The sequence below is a fragment of the Sciurus vulgaris genome, assembly GCF_902686455.1.
Source record: "Sciurus vulgaris genome assembly, chromosome: 6".
Taxonomy (NCBI): domain Eukaryota; kingdom Metazoa; phylum Chordata; class Mammalia; order Rodentia; family Sciuridae; genus Sciurus; species Sciurus vulgaris.
In genome coordinates, this window is record NC_136466.1 from 31,187,784 (window position 1) to 31,209,342 (window position 21,559).

At 32.9% G+C, this 21,559-nt stretch overlaps 1 protein-coding gene across 5 annotated transcripts in view; it reads right to left on the minus strand.

Moving 5' to 3' along the window:
• Window positions 1-1,000: 1,000 nt before the first annotated feature.
• The window catches only part of KIF3A (kinesin family member 3A), a gene marked incomplete at its 5' end in the record, with an annotated part of 44,284 nt that continues 23,725 nt past the window's right edge, over window positions 1,001-21,559 (minus strand). For 2 of the 5 annotated variants that reach the window (XM_079144134.1, XM_079144131.1), the window contains 11 exons: window positions 1,001-4,247; window positions 6,161-6,285; window positions 6,769-6,837; window positions 7,182-7,235; window positions 8,347-8,472; window positions 8,813-8,923; window positions 9,368-9,548; window positions 9,924-10,080; window positions 13,507-13,515; window positions 15,610-15,681; window positions 17,467-17,565. In XM_079144134.1, the coding sequence (XP_079000260.1) occupies window positions 4,199-4,247; window positions 6,161-6,285; window positions 6,769-6,837; window positions 7,182-7,235; window positions 8,347-8,472; window positions 8,813-8,923; window positions 9,368-9,548; window positions 9,924-10,080; window positions 13,507-13,515; window positions 15,610-15,681; window positions 17,467-17,565 (1,052 nt within the window). In that variant the 3' untranslated portion in view covers window positions 1,001-4,198. Of the gene's footprint in view, window positions 4,248-6,160; window positions 6,286-6,768; window positions 6,838-7,181; window positions 7,236-8,346; window positions 8,473-8,812; window positions 8,924-9,367; window positions 9,549-9,923; window positions 10,081-13,506; window positions 13,516-15,609; window positions 15,682-17,457; window positions 17,566-21,559 lie in introns of all 5 variants that reach the window. The other 3 variants (XM_079144130.1, XM_079144133.1, XM_079144132.1) reach the window with 3 other exon arrangements.

Consider the following 21,559-nt stretch of genomic DNA (forward strand, 5'->3'; position numbering starts at 1 on the left):
ACTGGGTATCATGGCTCTGAAGGGGAGTGGGGGAAGAGCCACAAAGTTAACCCTACTCTACCTTGCAAATGCCATGGCAGGCTTTTCATTTATTGTCATGTTCTGCATGCATATAGAAATTTTATATAAGCTGGCCATTGGTAAAAGAAAGAGAGCAATCTCTAGAAAGGCCACAGCAATCTCCTCTCCATGCCAAAAAAGCACACTTAGAAAAGTCCTTTGACAGTGGGTGCATGCGGCTCGGAAGGCTGAGGCAGGAGGATTGAGAGTTCAAAGTCAGCTTTAGGAACTTAGCGAGGCCCTAAACAACTCAGTGAGACCCTTTCTCTAAACAGAATACAAAAAAGGGCTGGGGATGCAGCTCAGTGGTTAATTAAGTACCCTTGAGTTCAATATCTGGTATCAAAAAAAAAAAAAAAAAAAAAAAAGAAAGAAAGAAAGAAAAAAACGTCCTTTGAAACTAGTCCACAAATCAAAATTTCTCAAGGCCCACTGTGAACTTCTTATAGCTGCCTGGCACAGTGCCGAGTAATTGATGTTTGTCAAAAGAATATATGATTGAATATAATCCAAGAACTGTGATTGTTTTAGAGATGCTCTAAGTTTATGAAGAGTTTTTGAATGAGACCACAGTATTGTTACCGGCAGGCAATGCTGCCCCTTACTTTCCATGGGATACATTCTACAAACACGTTTCTTTATGTTATGATCTAAGAACTGGTTTCTGTTCTCAAAAACCTAATGAAAGGAAAAATTGGTTAAAATATTTTTGGTGAAAAGTAAATTTTATCAATGAGAAAAAGTACATTTAAAAATATTTCTTCCAAATTTCTGTTTCATGATGATTTTTGTTTAAAAGAACCACAACATTAAGAATTTCTTAAATTACACAGGCCTTGTTTAACCACACAAAATTGAGATGCTAAGCACAAAGAAACTGCTCATTAATATCAGGATGGAAATAAACACAAATAGTTCAGAAAAGAAGACCATCACTATGGGCTTTATAAAGGTAAAAGATTTTTATTTCTTATCTAACCATGCTGCATGTGTACATACAATATTGATATATACAACTTGAGCAAATACAATTTATACATGAAATACCATGAAAGTGTGGCTTTTAAAATTAATGCAACAAATTTGTACAATTTGTAATTTTGGCCAGTATACAGTATTTTTAGTAATGTTATTGAAGTTATTAAGGATTTAAATTAGTCAGACTACAGTTAAGTTTAAAGGCACTAGAAAAGATCTATGTTTTCTTCTACTATTTTAAGAACAAAGAAAAATGAAAACAGAAAATAAATGCATACATTAAGAAATTGGGCAGACACTGGCATACTTAAATGTAAACTCTACCCATTCCTTAATTCACAGCCCCATAGGAAAGAGAGGGACTTTCCTTAAAAATTAAGGGGAACAAATATGCCACAAGGAAACCCATTTTTCTGTATAATTATTATGTACTAATTTTTAAAAAGGAATTAAGAGGGAAGATATTAAAAAGAGACTAAAAAAGAAACAAAAACAAAACCCCCAAACCATAATAGTTTTATAAACATGTTACAGATGATGTCATAACACTTCCTTTCCCCAAAATAACCTTGAATTTCTTGCTGAAGAAAAAATTCCTCTTTTTCCAAAAAGTACATAAAATAGCTTGTCAAATGAATTCTTGTGCAACAAATATGTGGATGCGAAACTCCCATACCCACTTAAAGAATTTTATACTTCACAAGAATCTAAACACAAATGGGGAATATCATTATATTTTAATATTACAACTATTTATATATATAAATAAAGGTTTACTGAAGATCATACTATAAACTAAACATTGTACCAAGGCTCCTTTTATAAGTAAATATTACTTTTTAAATTAAAGGGAAAAGCAAATATTATTCAATAACCTATTTATATATGTGTGCCACTCACTTTCAAGCTGCGCATTTATTTCAAATAATGAGCAAGTTTGTTCACGTATACTCTTTCAGGAAATTAACACTGAATTATAAAATATTTCATTTGTGGACAAAACACAGTAAGTGTGTAAAAACCATAGAAGTACGTGAGTAGAGCTAAGTGAATAGCCCTGAAGTCAGTGTCCATATCTTTAAGTGGATATTCAGACCTGGCTTGAATATCTCATTTTGGTATATCTGAATAATTAATGTCCATCTGGTAGAATTGGTTCTAGCATGAATTCTTTTTAAAAAGATTGCTAAAGCAGGCTGCTGGAGAATTTCTCAACATTTTGAATCTTCATAGATTTCTTTTTGTTATTGTGATGGGTGGGACAGAAAAAATATTTGACATACTGTGGCTTAAATTTCTATAATGATTTAAGCTTAATTCAAAAGCTATTCCTTTTCTATTAAATAAACTGTTGAAGGCTAGAAAAATGGACTCTTAAAAAAGAAAAAGCACTTTTTTCCTACTGGTAAAATTAAGATTTCTGTAATTACTAAAGTTAAATGTGCATCATCAAAAACATTTTACAGTTACCAAGATATTCTACTCACATAGTCTTGACAAGACATACTCACCTCAAGGCCTCACAGTACCTAAACAATGCCTCTCTAAGCAAAGTTGTAAGCTTCTAACTCTCTTACGCACTACAAAGAAAATGCTGCCAGTGAAATGCAATTCTAATTAACCAGCAAACACCACACAGGACACTCAGTACTCCACTTCCAGAAAGTACTTCAAACATGTGGACCATCTCACAAGCATTCCACCTGCACTTACCATCATTCTATACACAACTCTGTAGTTATTAAACTAATATTTAATCAAACTTATTTAAATAAGGTTAATGTAATAAATCTTTGCAACTGACATGTGTTGGGATGATTATGTAATTTTAAAACTCACAGAAAACTAAGTGATTTAAGAATAGAAAACTTGTACAAAAATTTTTTTTTGCTAAGTAGCCAACCAAAAACAAATTATCTATTACACTTTAAGTATACTATGAAACAAATACATTTTTTATTTTGAGGAGAATATAGTCCAATGGATTTATCAATAGAAGAAATTTAGAGAATATTTTATTTTATAAAATATGAAGAAAAAGAAAATTAAGTGACGTTTAGTTTTTGTTTTGCAGTACTGAGATCTAATCCAGGGGCACTCTACCACTGAGCTACCTCCCCAGCCCTTTTTATTTATTTTTTTAAATTTTGAGACACGGTCTTGCTAAGTTGCTGAGGCTAGCCTCAAACTTATGATCCTCTTGCTACAGTTTCCTGAGTGGTTGAGATTACAGGTATGCACCATAACACTTTGAAAAATAAAATGTTTCAAAGGCAAAGGATTCAAAGATATTTTTCTTGCTTAGTCGCATTTTCTGGAAAATTGAGGCCCTTTTCAATTGGGAGATATAAGTAATTTCCATCAAAATTTAAAACTCAGACAAGGGAAAGCATCCACAAATCATACCTCAAAGAGAATTTTTTAAAATAGACAATACAGGCAAAGATATTCCTTTACATTTAAGTACAATTCAACATTTCAAGAGAAGATGAAGTCAGAACAATAAAAAAAAAAGTGTATTTAATTTGAACTCAAAGTAGCAAGAAGACTCAAAGGTCAGAAGAGATAGAAATGAAATATATTTTCAATATTTGGCTTCAAAATGTAAACTTGCAAAGACTGACTACTGAATATAACATGAATAAGATCAGTCATCTCATACTTAAATGCAATGAATGTTAGTATAAGAATTAAAATATATTTGAACAGGGTTAGGGTTAGAGTAGGATGGAGTCATTTCTCAGGTGTGCAGCCCAACATTCACATACAGCAGCACAACACAGGGTAATTCAACCTGCTACTTTCTACATGCAAAACAGGACATACTTTTTTTTCTGTACTCTGAAATTGTTTATCTAAATATACAATAGTTGGGTAAATAGCTAACAGACTTACATATACATCAAACTGAAACTGTGTAGATGGAACTGCCCCTCCCCCCAACTTTCTGGCACAGTACAGTTCAAGAGTAGTGTAACAATCTCAACAATCACCATTGTACAATTTTAATGTTACATTAACTTAATATATGTTTAAAAATTATGTGAATTATTATTTCCAGTCTTATAATTTATAGTTTTCATTATTTGAAATTACACAGAAGATTTGTCCAGGCATAAGAACATCACTAATTTTTATTGTGACTTTACGCCTACAACATTTACTGAAGTAAGGAATCAATTACAGTCTCAGGCTTTGCAGAACGCTTTCTGTTTGAAGAAGAAAAAAAGAGAACATGAATGCTTTTAAAAAGACTAAAATGCAAACACTTTACAACATGTAGTAGAAAATACAGGGTGGCCAGAGAGTCCGGAAATTGGCCAATATTTGACTTCCTTGACCATGAAAAGTGATCAATGCCCACTTTTTCAGGCCAGGGGAAGTTCACCTAGAGCTGACACCACACCCCAGTATGTAGAATAGTGAGGGACTGGACAGATGATAGTGTCCAAAACTGGACTAGATAATATGGCCACATGAAGTGGGTTGCATGCTACCAGACTGGAATCTCTTGCTAATCTCTTTTGGACTATATTATTGGCACAGGTGGAATGCTTAAGAATCAGACACATTATCTGAAGCAACACCTCACAGATACATATGTAGGGACTGATAGAAATGCTACATGAGTGCACTGTTTTTGCAGTTAAGTCCAGCACTTATGAATTATGAATTTCTAATGAGGAATATCACATTAAACATATCATATAATATAATATCAATAAATCATTTATTGTGTATATTTGCCTAATTTTATGGCTATCTACAATTTTTGTAGGATTTTCACCATACAGAAGGGTATTTCTGGTATACAAAGATGCTGACTATGGCTCACATAATGTTGGCCCACACATTTTCTTTTTTAGGTTAAGCTAAAAAAAAAAAGCACACATTTAAAAATGGGCATTATGGAAGCTATATCTAAATAGCTCATCAAATTAGATGTTTTAGGTCTACACAGTAAAAAATGTAACTAAAAATTGAGGGATCTCATGTAAGTAATCTGAATTTCTGGCTTCTCCTTTGAAAAGAGAAGATCCAGAAACAATGGGCCCTCTACTCCCACAACTAACTAAGAACAGAATGGTGACTACCCACTTTAAACAGCACAGCTCTCCAGCTTGCTGCAGTCCCCTCCATTAGTTACTTTCTACTATGCCAGGGCCAACTGTTATACCATCACACCTGTAGTATCATTTTTCCAACTAACTGCAGAGTTAAGAGGAAAATATTTCTAGTAAAAGTGGAAAAGTAAAATATCTAAAAGAACTTGTGTTTCTTAGAACTGATTTGCTTCATCCCTTAATATTACACGTGTGGCTTCTGTTGGCACGTGAACGTGTTTAAACCCCTTATCTAAATGCTGAAGAATGCAAAAATCTGTACACTTTTAATGTACAACTGATTTCCCTACCACTAGTTCAAATACCCCAAGTTAAAAAGTGTTAGGTTACGTCTGAGATTATGTAACAACAACAACAAAAAAAATATTAAAAACACACAACTTCGGTCTATATTAAAAAGTACATGAATTCAAGAAAAAAAGAAGCTCATTATCTGCTACAATTTCAGGAGCTCAAAGTCTTGCAATCAGCTTACTAAACAGGCCACACAGTACTTAAATAGGAAAGACTGAGAACAAGCTCCAGTCCAGGACTGTACATGTACATTTCCATGGTCATAACCAGTGTCCAAAGGAACAGGAAAGATGATCAGAGAAGTTTCCTTTAACTTTGGATGGAGGAAATAAAAGCTCCCGGGGTTATGTTTATGACAGAAAAACTAACCAGCTGAATATAGTATTTTGGGAGTCTAACCAGGCAAACTAATGAAAAACTAGTGTAAGAATTAAGCAATTAAGCAAGATAGTGATTCATCATACATTTGGAAAGATCAAAGTAGATTAAAACTAAATTATCTTACTCAGGAAGGCTAAAGAAGTTGGAAGACCTTAATTCTTTAGTTAGATTTTACTTGATCAAATTGTAACTGCATAATAGATTTGATTTTTAAAGTATCAACCAAAATATATATCATGTTAGATAAATTTTAATTTCCTTTAAGTGTATTAATTAGAATATCTCAATGTTATCTTTTCATGGGATTCAAGGCTAGTCCTTACCTTCTCCCTGTTTTGGGCCTTGCTTTCCCCTTTGAAGTCCGTGGTCTTTCTAATTTCATCAAAGACTGACGCAGACTCTCCTCAGTATAGGCAAGATACACATGGGAAAGATCTACTTCAAAGGGCTAAGTGAAAGAAAAAATAGAAGGCATTCTTAAAGAGTTAAACCAGATTTAGGGGAAGATTTAAAATACTGAACAAATACCTAGCAAAAAAGCCGAAGAAGATAAACTAAATATCAAAAGATACCTAATTCTAATATCTAAAATGTATTCACCAATGTTGTTATTTTCCCTAAAACTGGTTTCTCTTCTTGTTGACCTAGGACTAGAACTAGCTTTGAAAAGGAAGGCAGATGCATTCGAGTCTCTCATCATAACCCCATGATCCAGAGAGATGAAAAGAAGACTCCAAAGAGTGATCTGAATCCACTCTTGTGACAGAAAATGATAAGCTAGCCATTGGGATAAGGCTGAGAGTGAACGGAACTATCCTAAAAAGGGTTCCATCCTAGAGGATTGATTAACAGATACCAGGTGATAGCATATTTTAATGACTCACATTCCTACAAAGAAACACATGTAATTAAAAAAAAAAAGTATTCTTACATCTTTCTCCTTTTTATCAGGTACTGGTGTTTGCTTCCTCATGTTATTTCCTGTATAGGCAACACATTTCTCAAAAAAGGAAAGGGTGGGGGAAGAAACGTCTTAATTAGTAATTAGTACTGTGAATTAGGCAAACTTCTGTGAGATATCCTGATGTTTCACTAGTAAAACATGGTCTGAATGTTGCTAAAGAAAGGGACCAAGAGGTCAGTCAGGTCTGCAGCTCCTGACTTAGGCCATTTCTATCATGATCTCTGTGTTACAGTTAATTAGAAAACCATTTTAAATGCCCTACTAGGTTCTCATCTGATTCATCCTCTGAACCAACTTCCCACCTCATGGCAGCCAGCCCAATTTCTAAGCCACAGGAAATACTTCACAGTATTTCATGAAAGGATGAAAATAATACTCACTAGTTGCCATTCTCCTATGTCTTCATTCCAATGGACATAGTTTTCAATCATTTCCTTTTAAAAGTCAAGGACAGTTCATTTTTAATATTTAATAGTATTTAAAATATTGAAAAACAGTCATAGTCATGTTCTCTTAGGAACATGTGTAGATACTATTAAACTATAAAAAAAAAATAGGGCTGGGGACATTATTATTCAGTAGTAGAGCACTTGCTAAGAGTGTATGAGGTCCTAGGTTCAAACCCCAGCACCACGCACACACAATGGTATACACATATACCATTGTGTGTATGTATATATACATACGTCAAAAGAATGAAAACACAGGAATTAAGATGATGGGTACATTTGATTGAAAGAAGCACAGAGAAGGGTGAGTGTGGGGAACCATTTGGTTAGAAGTAGGTTACTGTCAAGGTCCTTGCTTTTGTTCTGGGTGATAAGCTCACTACAAAATAACTAATTAAATTAAAGCAGGCCATCTAAGGACCAATAAAGAGAGTGGGCTATGAATCCAGGATTAATTCTATACACCTAAGGTTCAAAGGAAAAAAAAGTACTAAGGCTTATTTTCAGACAGATTTCTTAAGGCTGTATTGGGATTCAAAACAGATTTTTAAGAAAATCAACATGTTAACATTGATTAAAATGTATCAGAAAGAGAATTTTTTGGCTAAGAAAAAGAGGATGAGATTTTTTAATTACACTAGATAAAGAATTATCAACCATCTGGAGATGAATGGTGGTGATGGCTGCACAAAGAATATGAATATTCTCAACACTGCTGAACTGTACATCTAAGAATGGTTAAAATGGTAAAGTTCATGTTATGTTTATTTTACCACACAGACACACAAATTAGCATCCATAAACAAGGTAAAACAGTTAGCCTAGGGGTTCTATTTACTGGACCTACACCTTGATTCTGACTGCATTTACATAAACCTGAGTTCTCTGAATGGCGAAGAAATTCTTATTTAGATACTTATGTATTAAGGAATCCTTAATTAGATACTTAGACATTAAAGGAAGTTAACTGAAGTATGATGGCATTGTTCAAGAAAGTTTTGTATATAATAGCTAAATTAAACTAAATTAGAAATTTCGTTTCCTTTTTCTTTAACCCTAATAACCTAACATCTAGATCAGAGCACTTCCTGCTTACCTGATAGTCCTGAGGTATAAAGTTATCAATAATAAGCATCTGAAGTCGAAGCTCCCGGCTAAGTTGCCGAATGTTTTCTAGTAGGCCTTCAATTTCCCTCTGATGTTCTTGTTGGAGATCTGCCATCTACCAGAAAATCCATTAAAATATTATAAACAAATAAGATTTGAAACACAAAAAAGTTCCTCTGACATAGGGCACTGGCTTGTGAGAGCTTATGGAGTTCTTTTACAAAAATAATGGACAGACTGACATTATCACTGACTACTCAGGTTATTTATTGGTGAAAACAGAAAAAACAATTTGGTTTGGTAGATAAAATTAAAAACTGCACATAAAGGCAAAGTATTTTGTTTATTTCTTTAAAACTGTAAACACGTTATGACTACTTATGTGTTCTTAATCAAAGGAATTTCTTCTTTAAAAATTCAGAACTATATTAGTAGGTCATTTCTCAGAAACCAACCTCTGATTTTGCAGCCATCAGCATAGTCCAAACTTTCTTTAATTTCTTGGTCTTTCCCTGTGCTTCCTCTTGTAAACTGGTATATTTTTCTTCAATATCCAAACGTTCTTGCTATGATAAAAATTGGTAAACTTCAGAATTACTTTAAGACACAAATTTAAATTATTTAAAAAAATGTTAGTGACTATTATCTTCAAAATAATCCAGAAATCTGCTTTTAGTGCCTGTCTCCCAGTTACATAGGAGGCTGAGGCAGGAGGGTCACAAGTTCAAGGTCAGTCCTGGCAACTTAGTGAGGCCCTGTCTCAAAAAAAAAAAAAAAAAAAAAAAAGGGCTGGGAATGTAGCTCAGTGGTAGAGCACCCTAGTTTAATCCCTAGTACCTGCCCCCCAACACTCTATTTCAAAATTTTATCAAGATTATAGATATTAAAATCTAGGGCTGGGGAGATAGCTCAGTTGGTAAAGTGCCTGGGTTCGATCCCCAGCACTGCCAAAAAAAAAAAAAAAAGCTAAATAACTTAGGTAAAAATATTAAAGCAAAAAGTCACATTACCTCTTTTTCCTCAAGTTCTCTGCGAAGCTGCTCTGCTCTTTTCCTCCTTTCTTCTAACTCCATGTTAGATTCTTCAAGAAGTTTTTCTTGTTCCTCAGCTTTGGCCAACAAATCAACACCACCAACAATTACCTTCTTTTCCAGAGCAGATAATTTTTCCAGCAAAGACTGATGTTCTTGCCTATTGATTAAAATGACAAAGCTCTAAATTCACTGAACAGCTACTGTTCTAATAATGGCATTTCCCAAAATTTGTAAGACTCTAGATGTACAATTTCAAAACTAAAAATTATATAACATCTCTATGAAATAACTGTGTATTAATACATTAACCTATAATTCAAACTCACCAATATTTTTCCTCTCACAGAGATTAAACAATTGAAACAGATTTAATTTTTAGAAATACATCACATATGGCATCTTCTACCTCATAACAGCTATACTTAAAACAACAATCAAGCTTTTAGTTACTATTCAATTTTCCTGCTTATACATATTAGGAAAACTACTAGAAATTTAAATCATGAATTCATCTCAATTCAATAAAACTCACTGAGCTTTAAGAAGATCTTTTTCCCGCTTCTCTAATTCAGCTCTAGCCTTGTTTCTTTCTTCTTCTTCCATGTCAAGCTTTGTTTCAAGTGCTTTTCTCTCCTCATCAATTTTTGCTTGCATTTCAACCATCTTATCTGGAGAAACTTTCTTTTTACCTATTTGAGTCATTTAATTGCAACAATCACTAAAACAAGTCAGATATGTAAAATCTTTGATACAGAACTGTCTAGACTCCTCAATAATACAAAATAGCAACATTTTAAGAAAATCAAACGAATAGTATCACTCATTTCCATTTATGTTCTAGAAAAACTTTTTTAATTCACTGCTAAATTCAAGCTCAATTGTGCAAAGATACCTAAGAACAAAAGTAAGTGAAAGAGAGCAAAACAGATGGGCTGAAAATAGGGAAAGAAAGTGGAATAGGAAAGCCAAATAAAATAGCAAAATTTTCTGTGTCCTCCAAATAAAAAAGAAAGCAAAATGATTCTTCAGTTTCTTTCTCCTGACAAATCAATAACAAGTGGTTTCTTAAAAACCTCTCAAATCACATAAAATAAATGCATAAATCAAAGTCACATACAGATATAAAATAGATAAAAATATCAGAATTTATATCAAGTAGTTTTTATTCTTCTGAGTTTTTAAAATTTATTCTTCAGGGTTTTTCTAAAATTTTTGTTTAAATTACTAGACAGTATTTTCTACCATAGTACATTTCTAAAGAAAGAAATTCTACACTAATTATACGATAGTTAGATAGTATTAAGAGGGCATTTTATAGCTGATGAGCTGTCATGATTATCATCAGACCCTAAACGAGCAACTAAAACGCTTAATACTATGTCAAACTCAGTATCCTAAATCTCCCTCAGATTAAACAAGTATCAGATATAAGCAGAAATACTACCAAATAATAAAGCTGGAATACAGCTTCCAATTGATCATTTTGATTATAATGTCTAATAGTGTTTTATATACATATAATAGGTACTCAATGAAAGTTTACTGATGAATTTCAAAAATCATGAAATTCATATGAAAAATCAAAAAGAAAATAAAAACTAGCTTACTAAAATGGTTATGGAACTGAATCAATGACAATTCATTTCTGGCAATACTATTTCTCAGAAACTTATGTTCCTTCAGAAAACCAATCAAACTTTTCACAGAATTGGTCTGAGGCTCTCTTGAAAGCTTTGTCATTCTTAACTTCCTTCCCAAAGGACTGTAGAAGAAAAGAGTAAACCAGAAGAGTTTATAAATTGTTAATGTCTCCACCCAAAATCCAACCCCTTCTGCTATTAACAAGGAAAAAAAACTGAAAAATAACTATGATGGTGACATATATCAAAATATAGTCTTTCAGGAACCACGGGAGGAAGAATCATTCATAGCTTCATTTAACTCTTCAGGCCAAAATTATATAAAAAAACACAATTAAATAAAATACAATATCCTTCATTTCTACAGAACTGTAAGTTCAAAGCAAAACCTAAGCCACAAAACAAATTAAAATAAAAGCACTGATCCAAATTCATGCTTTGGTATGGTGTGATTCATTGCATTCCAAAAGTCAGGATGTGGACCTGAATCTGTTGGCTTGTCTGTCATAGTACCTGGGTGGAACCTTCTGGATAATATGGTTAAAAAATAACTTTTAAAAATAATTTAACTCCTTTTCTCAATGAATAAGTAGAAAGAATTTCCCATAAGTAAAACAATTTCTTAGAAATTTAAAAACCTGTAACTTCCTTTCCACCTCAGAATTACAAATATTTAAAGAAAAAATGACAAACATGTTAAAATCAAAACAACACAGGTATGAAGACATGGATGCTTAACAATATAAAGGAAATGATATGATCAATATGTGAACATAAGTATTTTTAGGTCTTTAGAGTTCTAATTGGTTTTGTTAAAAAGTTTTTATGGGGCCTGGTGGCACATGCCTGTCATCCCAGCCTACTTGGGAGGCTAAGGCAGAAGGATCACAAGTTCAAACTCGAAGTCAGCCTCAGCAACTCAGTGAGACCCTTCTTCAAAATAAAAAATAAAAAAGGCTAGGGATATAGTTTTGTGGTAAAGTACCACTGGGTTTAATCCATAGAATTGCAAAAAAACAAAAACAAAAACAGTTTCAAAATCCACAAAGTGGTAGTAAAATAAAAAGATTTAATATGCAGAAATATAAAAATACATTCCTCTTGATAAATTAATACTGTCTGAATTATATTAATAAAAACCATTCTGCTAGTTTTAGCAGCAAAAAAAAAAAACATTACTGTGCTGCTTTTGTAATGTTTTCATGAAGATGACCATGCATACATTATCCATACAGCTAGAGTCAGTTTCAAAAGTCTGATACTAAACATGTTAGTCTAGCCAGAATCACTTTGATCATTATATTTCTTCAAATAATACTTTAAGCTAAATATGAATTATTTAACCAGTCATTTTAAAGTGAGGCATCACTAACAGTCACTTTTATATGTACTTTTTAAGCTAATTATTTTTACCCTTTGCTCCTATGATACAAAAAAGGTTTAGCCTTCAGGGGGCTGACCTGTGGACTCCTGGGGAAGATGGATTCCAGGGGCAGGAGCCTGCACTACAGGAGCACCAACGTGATCGACCCTCTCACCACCTTAAGTAAGGACTTTGATCCTTCTAACTACAAATATTTTAAAGATTTTTTAAAAGGGTAGGGGAGTGAGGCTGGGAATACTGCTCCAAGTAAAGCACTTGCCTAGCATTGGTAAGGTCCTGGGTTTGATCCCTAGCAACACACACACACACACACACACACCCTTTTATCAACCAAACCACTCAATTAAAAAAAAAAAAAAAAAAAAAACCCACAATAACTTTTTTCTAATATTATGTAATAAAATTAAGCACAAAATTTCAAAATTCAGGACAAAATTTTTTTTCCCAAAGTTAATGCCATAAAGAGTATTTAATTAAGACAAACAGAACTGGTAACATTTTTCAGTTCCCCTTTGTCAGGTGTTTTAACCAAAACTGTGATGGTGAACTGGCAAAGGAAGTCTGAAGGGAGGAACTTTAAGGAAGTGTTAACTGAATTCATCTCATTTTATTACATGAGTACCCACCAGCATAGCTCACAGGCACTTGATTCTTGGCTTTAAAAAGAAAAAGTGGAAAATGTCTGTGAAATTATTTATAATTGTATTTCTAAAATTTGACTTTAAGAATTTGGGAAAAAAAGAAGTTTTATTTCGTTTTAGTACTGGGGTTTGAGAACCCATAGATGCTATACAACTAAGCTACATCCTCAGCACTTTTTATTTTTTATTTTGAGGCAGGGTTTTGCTAACTTGCTTAGGGTTTCACAAAGGTTGCTGAGGCTAGCTTTGAACCAGCTGATCTTCCTGCCTTAGCCTCCCAGGGTTTTTTTTGTTTTGTTTTTTTTAAGCTGAAGTTGAAAAAAATTTTTAAAAACAAAAATGGATACTTACCTTGCAAAAAAATTATTAAATTAAAAAATGTTATTTAATTAACAAAGTTCTTTATAAGATAAATAACTACCAAGTGGAGTGCAAATCAATCACACCAACCTGCTTGATCTTGCAATAAGAAGTGGTAAGCAAATCGTAGACAGGAAGCATACGCACAGAGATGAGGAAGAAAAAAAGGAAAACATTATTTCCTTTGTAAAACAAAGAAAAATGTTTAATAGCATTCATTTATAGTATAAGTACAGAAATAAATCAAATCATTATCAAAATGGAAATAAGAACACATGTAAAAAGAAAGCATATTGAATATGAGAGATACAATTTAAGCAAGGAGAAGATTGAGTCTAAGATTACAACTCAAAGAGCTCACACTGACTCCCAAATTCCTGCAAATGTAACAACTCAGCAGCACGTGTTTATGTTAATGGTAGACATAGAATTGGGAACCTGTTAAGACCTAGGAAATTCTAAAAGAGTAAAACAGAAAATTAAGCCAATTTTTAAAATTAATAAGTTGTAACAAAATTCACATTGTCCATTTCCAAAATTTCCCAATTCAATGTGTCTCCTAAAAATCCATTACAGGTGTGCCCCATTTTAAGAAAATCTGACTCAAAAACCCAAACCAAGAGAGAAGTTTATAATTTGCACTATTTGAGTAACCAAAAGATTTTATGAAGAATTTTTAAAGACAGCAAGTTCACAATACACTATTTTCCAACTTGATTTATAAGCAATGTTTTCAGAGAAAAAAAAATTTACTGCATAAAATGAAGTACACCTGTATAGTAATAAACTTACATTCAACCTATTAGTAGAGTGTTAAGGGTAATTACAATAATGATTATAGAAGTAAATGACAACTGATGATTCAAGCAAGGGACACCTAAAAAAAAAAAAGGCCACTCATGTTTTATAAAAGGGAGGGTACATACATTACCAAGTTACACACAGCAACCACATGCTTGGGACAACTATCTCTCCACTTTATCAACATACCCATGTTACAACAACAACATAGTATGTGCTAGATATGCAAACAGCAATGAAAACTTCTTGAATTGAACAAAGTACAACTCATTTCATATTGTAAGTTCATATAACAACTCTTTAAGAACTCTTTAAGTTTTGAAATAGAAAAAGTGCAATGTTTCCTACTGAGATATTTTCTCATATTTCAGTTTATAATACAAAATTAAACCTCTCTATGGTCTCTAAAGTAATGTCATGTATTTTTTTCAAATTATCCTCTGAAGTGAATTGTTTTGGTAAATTGCTTAAGAATTGTCAACAGACAGAGTTTTGCTATTCTTGGAATTCTTCCTCTAGGAAACTAAATGCATAAGAACAATAAGCAATCATTTTTGTTATTAGTTTTGGGAAAGGTAAGAATATAGATAATGCTTTAAAAGACAGTAAGCTGCAAGCTGGTACAAGAAGGCATCACTTCCCTTTTCTTCTGGAGTAAAATATGAATAGATAAAATTAAATAATACTTTTCAACTTAAAGTTTGAGAAAAAGCCTTTAAGTCTGAAATAAATCCAGATTGGCCCTGAATAAACTTCATGTGGTTCTCAATTCTTTAGTCACACCTTAGAAAATTTCTTAAAACCTATCAGATAATTTAGAAATGGAGATAAAGTCCATTTGAAATAAAAATACTACAAAATTTATTTTTACTTGCTTGAAACATTACATTTTTATTTGGGAGTCTTCAATCTTAAGCTACTGCTAAGAATAGGACACCAAAGTGTAAAATGTTTATAGCCATATGATATGTTATAATGGGTACTGGTGTACTGCCAAATATAACTGGTACTTTTAGAAATTCAGAATTTGTTGTTTAATGTCCCTTATACTGACCAGGATTAAACACTGATAATGAAACATAAAAAAAAAAAAAAACCATAAGAATTTTTCTTGTATACAGCTTACTAGCTCTCTTTATACATTATCTGAATTGCAAAAGCATGAATCTCTCTTCCATTGTCTCAAACATAAGCTAAAGCATATGTTTTAACAATTATGGTTAACTGGAAGCAATGAAGGGGCGGGGGAATCATCACATGCTTTGTTCTACTGAGAAGTCCAACATGTATTCTTCAAATAATGACAGGGAGCGGTGCAGCATTGCTCAAATGAAGCCCATGGGTTATGGAGAAGCCAAAGCTCTGTTAGAGAATTTAAGAGCTACCACTCACTAGTTAAGAACTTATCCAGAGGTTTCTCTATGACAGAACATGTGGAGTCTGAACTACTGCTGCTGCTACTGCCTGGAAGACAAAGAAATGAGCCCAACGCCAACCAAAGAAAGAAAAAAACAGGAATATGAACACACATATAGAGAAAAAATTCAGTTCCAGAGAAAGAATTTTAAAGGACAATCAAGTTTTGTATTAAAGAATCAAAACTTACTTTCCCTTAAAAACAGTTTTGGTAGTACTCTATGCAATGTTCTCTACTTCACGAAGCCATACAGGGGGGATTAAAAACTGTATTTAAGATTCACTGTGTGCAAATCTTACTACTCAGTTAAAACACTGTGTATTGAAATGACAAGAATAAAAAATAAGTTATGTGGTGACATTTAAGTCTATTTAAACTATTTAGGTTGTAAGTCAAAGGAAATTTTAAAACTTAAAAGTCAAATCCAATTAATGTTACAGATCTGCCATCAATTTCCTTCTCTCCCCTCAAAGCATCAAATTATCAAATATAAATATATATGTTTAAGGTTTGACAGTAAAACTGAAAAGGCTCACTGAAAATTTTTAAATTTCTAAGCCTGGTAGGCATATTATTATTAAATATTTTAACATATTAAACAGTGGCATTTTTCTACCTAAATTGTTTTTTATTCATTGTATACAAATGGGGTACAACAATCATTTCTCTGGTTGTACATGAAATAGAGTAACATCATTTGTGTAATCATACATGTACATAGGGTAATAATGTTTGTCTCATTCCATTATCTTTCCTTCCCCCAATCTTTTATTTTTTAATAAATCTATGTATGCTTTATAGCTTTCTAAAGAATAGTTTATTCTGTGAAAAACTAGATATAAATAAAAATACATTTCTCTAAGTTAGGGTTTGGCAAACATTTTCTGCAAAAGGACAGATAATAAGCATTTTGGTCTTTGTAGGCCTCATGTGAAAGCAGCCACAGACCATAAGTAAACAAATAAGCATGGTTGATTTAATAAAATTTTATTTACAAAAACCATTAGGGGCTAGACTTGGCCGGCAGGTTGTATTTTACCAACTCTTGCTCTAAATCATGCTTTTCCTGTCTTCTGAATTTATACAATCTTTATAGTTTTTAAATTTGAGACTCCTGATCAAACAGTGATGGGTTTATTTTCAGCAACATCATTTAAATAAGACAAGCAAAATATGCACCAGCTGGAAAACAATGATTCACATTAATGGAAGAGAGTTCTGAAACAAATATTTAGAATAAAAAGGCTTGAAATGCAGGCCATTATAATATGTCCATCTCTTGCATGTTATCTATATCCTTAGCATGACACAGTCTTAATTCACACATAACACATGCCCCACATGGGGTGAGAATGAGTACATATTATAAAATGGAATTAAATTAAAAATATAATCTTTATACAAATTTAATATTTAAAAATCCAATGACTTCTAAAGTCTAACCTTATTTGAGAAAAAAATTTCACATTATCCTAATTTCTTAAAATACATAGGTTCATAACAGATGAAAGTCCTCACATAAAATTAAAACCCTACCTAAAATTTCAAAATGGTGCATCCACTCTCATAGTTTTATAATTCTAAATTCTTAAAAAAAAAAAAAAAAAAGACCATATGGTATCCTGAGTAAGCTATAAACAGGTTAGTTGAGAAAAAATAAATGCAAAGTTAACCACTTATGTGGCATACATTCTCTGTTCTAATTGTTATAACTAAAAAGAGCAAAATAGAAGGCATGCACTCCACTGCCTTAGGAATGTGAAAACATCATTAGGTAATAATCCTAATTAATCTCTACCAATTTACCAATTAGAACAGTTAACAGAACTTACCCCTTCTCTTTTTCCTTTTCTCTCCATCTTCTCCAATCTCACCCTCTTCATCCTCTTCCTCCTCTGACCCACTGATATCAGAGCCTGATATTTCTTCTCCTTGGATAGTAATTTAATAGGTATTTTAGTCTATACAAGTCATTGGTTATTTCAGAAATACCTATACTGATTTTCTTCATTAAACTTTTGTTGCCACCAATACATTTTTTGTCCTTTCTGAAGTACTAGGGATTGAACTCAGACAGGGGTGCTCTACCACTGAGTGACACACCCAGCCCTTTCATTTTTTTATTTCAAGATAGGGTCTCCCTCCTGCCTCAGCCTCTTGAATGGCTGGAATTACAAGAGTGTACCACTGAACCTGGTTCCAAATACAAATTTAAATATTTCAATGCTCCTAGACAGTGTATCAGTTGTGCTAATCTCAGAAATAGCTAAGATGTATACTGAGACTTTATTTTTCTAGAGTTGCTAAAAAGAAGTTAAAATCTGACACATTTAAAACTTCAAATAATTATTTTAAGTAGAGCTCTAAACAAATACAAAAGTTTATGTGTTAGAATTATTAGTTCAGCCTTTTTAAATGTGATCTCTTTGGGGGAGCATTTTCTCCTTGTTTCCTGCTTAATATTTCAAATAATTCATTCAATCTGATTATTTTTTGAACCACAAAAGTGTCAGTTAACAAAGCAATCCTGTTTCTAGGACTATATCAGAAAAAATATTTCAAAGAGGGCTTTGTCTGTATAAAGATAGTGTTAACTACATATTGACGTAAAGACAAAAAGTGAATAAAATGGAACAATTAAATAGTAATACAGAGAAGCACCAAATTAACTTCAAATTAGTTATTTAGAAACATCACTGTCCACACATGAAATGTTTAAGAAAACAAAGGTAACTGGGAGAAAAAAGTAAAATACATACAAATTGCAACTAGATAATAATATACTTATAAATAAAGGCTGGAAAGAGAACACAGTGTCTTAGGTAAAGGAATCATTTAAAATGTTTTGTTCTTTGAGCCTAGTCACAATGATGCCTTATCAGCAATGACCACATCTAGTGTCCTGTTCTATATACCATTCTCCAATAAAAGGAACCAGGGAGAAATGTATTCTAAGGCCATGGTAGAGAAGATACAAAATGAGCCTAAAACTTCATCTTGCAGGACCATAAAAAAAAGCAGGTGCCTGATGAGAACATGCTGAAAGGATATAGGAACTACCCTGCTAGAGCTCCTAATAGCCAAAACTGTGACAATATGAGCAACATAATAAATGATAAAGTACTGGACTATAACCCACAGGCTAAATAAATATTTGAATAAATAAATGGAAAAGAGACTATTCTTCCTAGGAAAAGAATTCCAAACACTAAACAAAATGAATGATAGTAGAAAATCATCACTGAAAAATGCAACAGAATTATTGTCACAGGCATGAACCACTGATAGATGCTAAAATTAGAAGTACCACCTTTCGTCCTGTTTTCTTAGCAGGAGAAACAGGATATTTGCAGAATCTCAAAGTGTCACCCCACAAGGTACATATTAATTCCTAATGAAAAAAATAATAGATTTACAGTGGAGAAGGCTTCAGAGTAACTATGAGAGAACTGTAGATCAGACCTAATTAAAGGACAGTCTAAACATATAGGACCAGTACTCTTCAGGAAAGTCAAGATTCTTCATTTTCTACTTCTTTTTGTAGTGCCGAGGATCAAATCCAGGGCCTTGCACATGTTAGGCAAGCTCTCTACCACTGAGTCACGTCCCTAGTCCTGAAGTGTCAAGATTTCAAAAACCAAAAGGGACTAAGGAAATTGGAGGAGATTAAAAGGGGGAAAAAAAAGACTAATAAACCTATTGTGTGTGATCCTGGATTGAGTGATGGTCTTAAAAGAAAAGACAATGGAAGGATAACTGGCAAAATTTGATACAGCATATCGATTAATTGAGATGTTATTGATGTAAATTTCCTAGTTTTAATAATGGTACTGTGACAGACATTAACACTAGGTAGCCAGATGAAGTGTAATGAAGGGTATATAGAAACTCTCCGTACGATATAAATTTTCTGTAAGTCAAATAATTTTAAAATAAAGTTTATAAAATTAATGCTTTTGCCTACCTTTTATTGTTTATATGATCGACTCTATTAACTAAGTTATAAAAACAAAACTACAGAGCAAATGAAATGTGCTACAAATATAGTATTACCTATGTTCCAGTGATTCTATTTTTTTTAATTTATTTGTTATTTTTTATGTGGTGTTGAGGATCAAACCCAGTACCTCACACTTGCTAGGCAAGCACCCTACCATTGAGCTACAACTCCAGCCTCTCTACTGTTGTTTTGTATCTAAAACATTTAAAGCAAGAACTATCTGCATCGTGAACACAACAGCAAGTCACACAGGCCAAAGGTGGAAGCAACCCAAATATCCATCAATAGATAAATGGATAAACAAATTGTAGAGTGTAAAAGAGAGAGAGAGAGAGAGAAAGAGAGAGAGTGTGTGTGTACGTACACATACATAAACACACTAGCATACTATTCGGCCTTAAAAAGGAAATAAATTGTGACATGCTACAAACATGGATGAACCTTGAAGGCATTATGCTAAGTGAATAAGCCAGATCAAAGGACAAATACTGTATGATTTTATTTACACAAGGTACCTAGAATGGTCAAATGTAGAATAGTGGTTCTCAGGGACTTGGGGGAGAAAGGAATGGAGAATTAGTATTTAATGGGTACAGAATTTCTGTCTGGGATGATAAAAAAGTTCTGGAGATGAAGAGAGATAATAATTTGCACAACGATATGAATGTACTTAATGCATCTAAATTGCACACTTAAACATGGTTAAAATGGTACATTTTCTGTTAAGTATATTTTGCCACCTAAAAATGTTAAAAATAAAGACATGCAAAATAAAGATATGCACTCAACGTTAACATAACCAAGAAGTTAAAACTCTTTAAAACATAGTGGCTATAAATACCACCTAGTGGTCACATTTAAAACACCAAATTTCATTAGTTCACTCTCTGCTTTTTCTCAATTATTTTACCCTAGTCGATTGAATCAGCACTGTCTCCAAACATGTGATGGGGTTAGCATCTCTAAATTTCACCTGTGATGTAACTAGTTTCCCCAAAGGCTACAAAAGTGCAGTTTCTAAGCCCTCTATTTATGTGATACACAGAGGAGCTCTATGCCAATCAGAAAGACCTATCTGTCCCTAACATGAAGGTGCAGGGAGTGACTAGGTACTTAATGATGACTGAGAAGTTTCTTACCCTCATGAATAAGACCTTCAAACTTCCTACCCATTTTGCATTATCCATGTTAGAAAATCATTTCCAGTCAGGTGCAGTGGCACATACCTGTAACTCCAGTAACTTAGGAGGCTGAGGCAGGAAGATTATAAGTTCAAAGCTAGCCTCAGCAACTCAGTGAGACCCTAAGCAATTCAGTGAGACCCTGTCTCAAAATAAAAAATAAAAAAGGCTGCAGTTATAGCTCAGTAGTAAAGCATCCCTGGGTTCAATCCCCAGTGCTTTAAAAAAAAGAAAGAAAGAAAGAAAGAGAAAAAGAATTTCCAAAATAGACCCTCACATCCAAATTTAAGTATGAAAGTATATTTTAAGGTCATGTAATACATTTTTACTGATATCAAAAACAACTGTCTGATATCTTTCTTCACTTTAAACAAAAGTGAGTAATACTAATCACAAAGCCAGAACTTTGGTCTTTTCTATAATACATCCACAGTAGAATCTGCTTTTACACACAGATAAAAATTCATTATTTAGCAAGTGGACATAGGAAATCTACAAAAGATTATCGGAATAAAGATGACAGCTTTAATTTTAAAAAATACAAATATTATGGAATCTTAATATGAAAATGCTAGGAATCAAGTATTTTTCAGGGCTAGCTGAGGATATAGCTCAGTTGGCTAAGTGCTTGCCTAGCATGCACTAAGGCCCTGAGTTCAAATCCTCATCACTACCAAAAAAACAAAAAACAAAAAAGTTATTTTTCTGAAATATTCTTTTAAATATTAATGTTAGAGGCTCAAA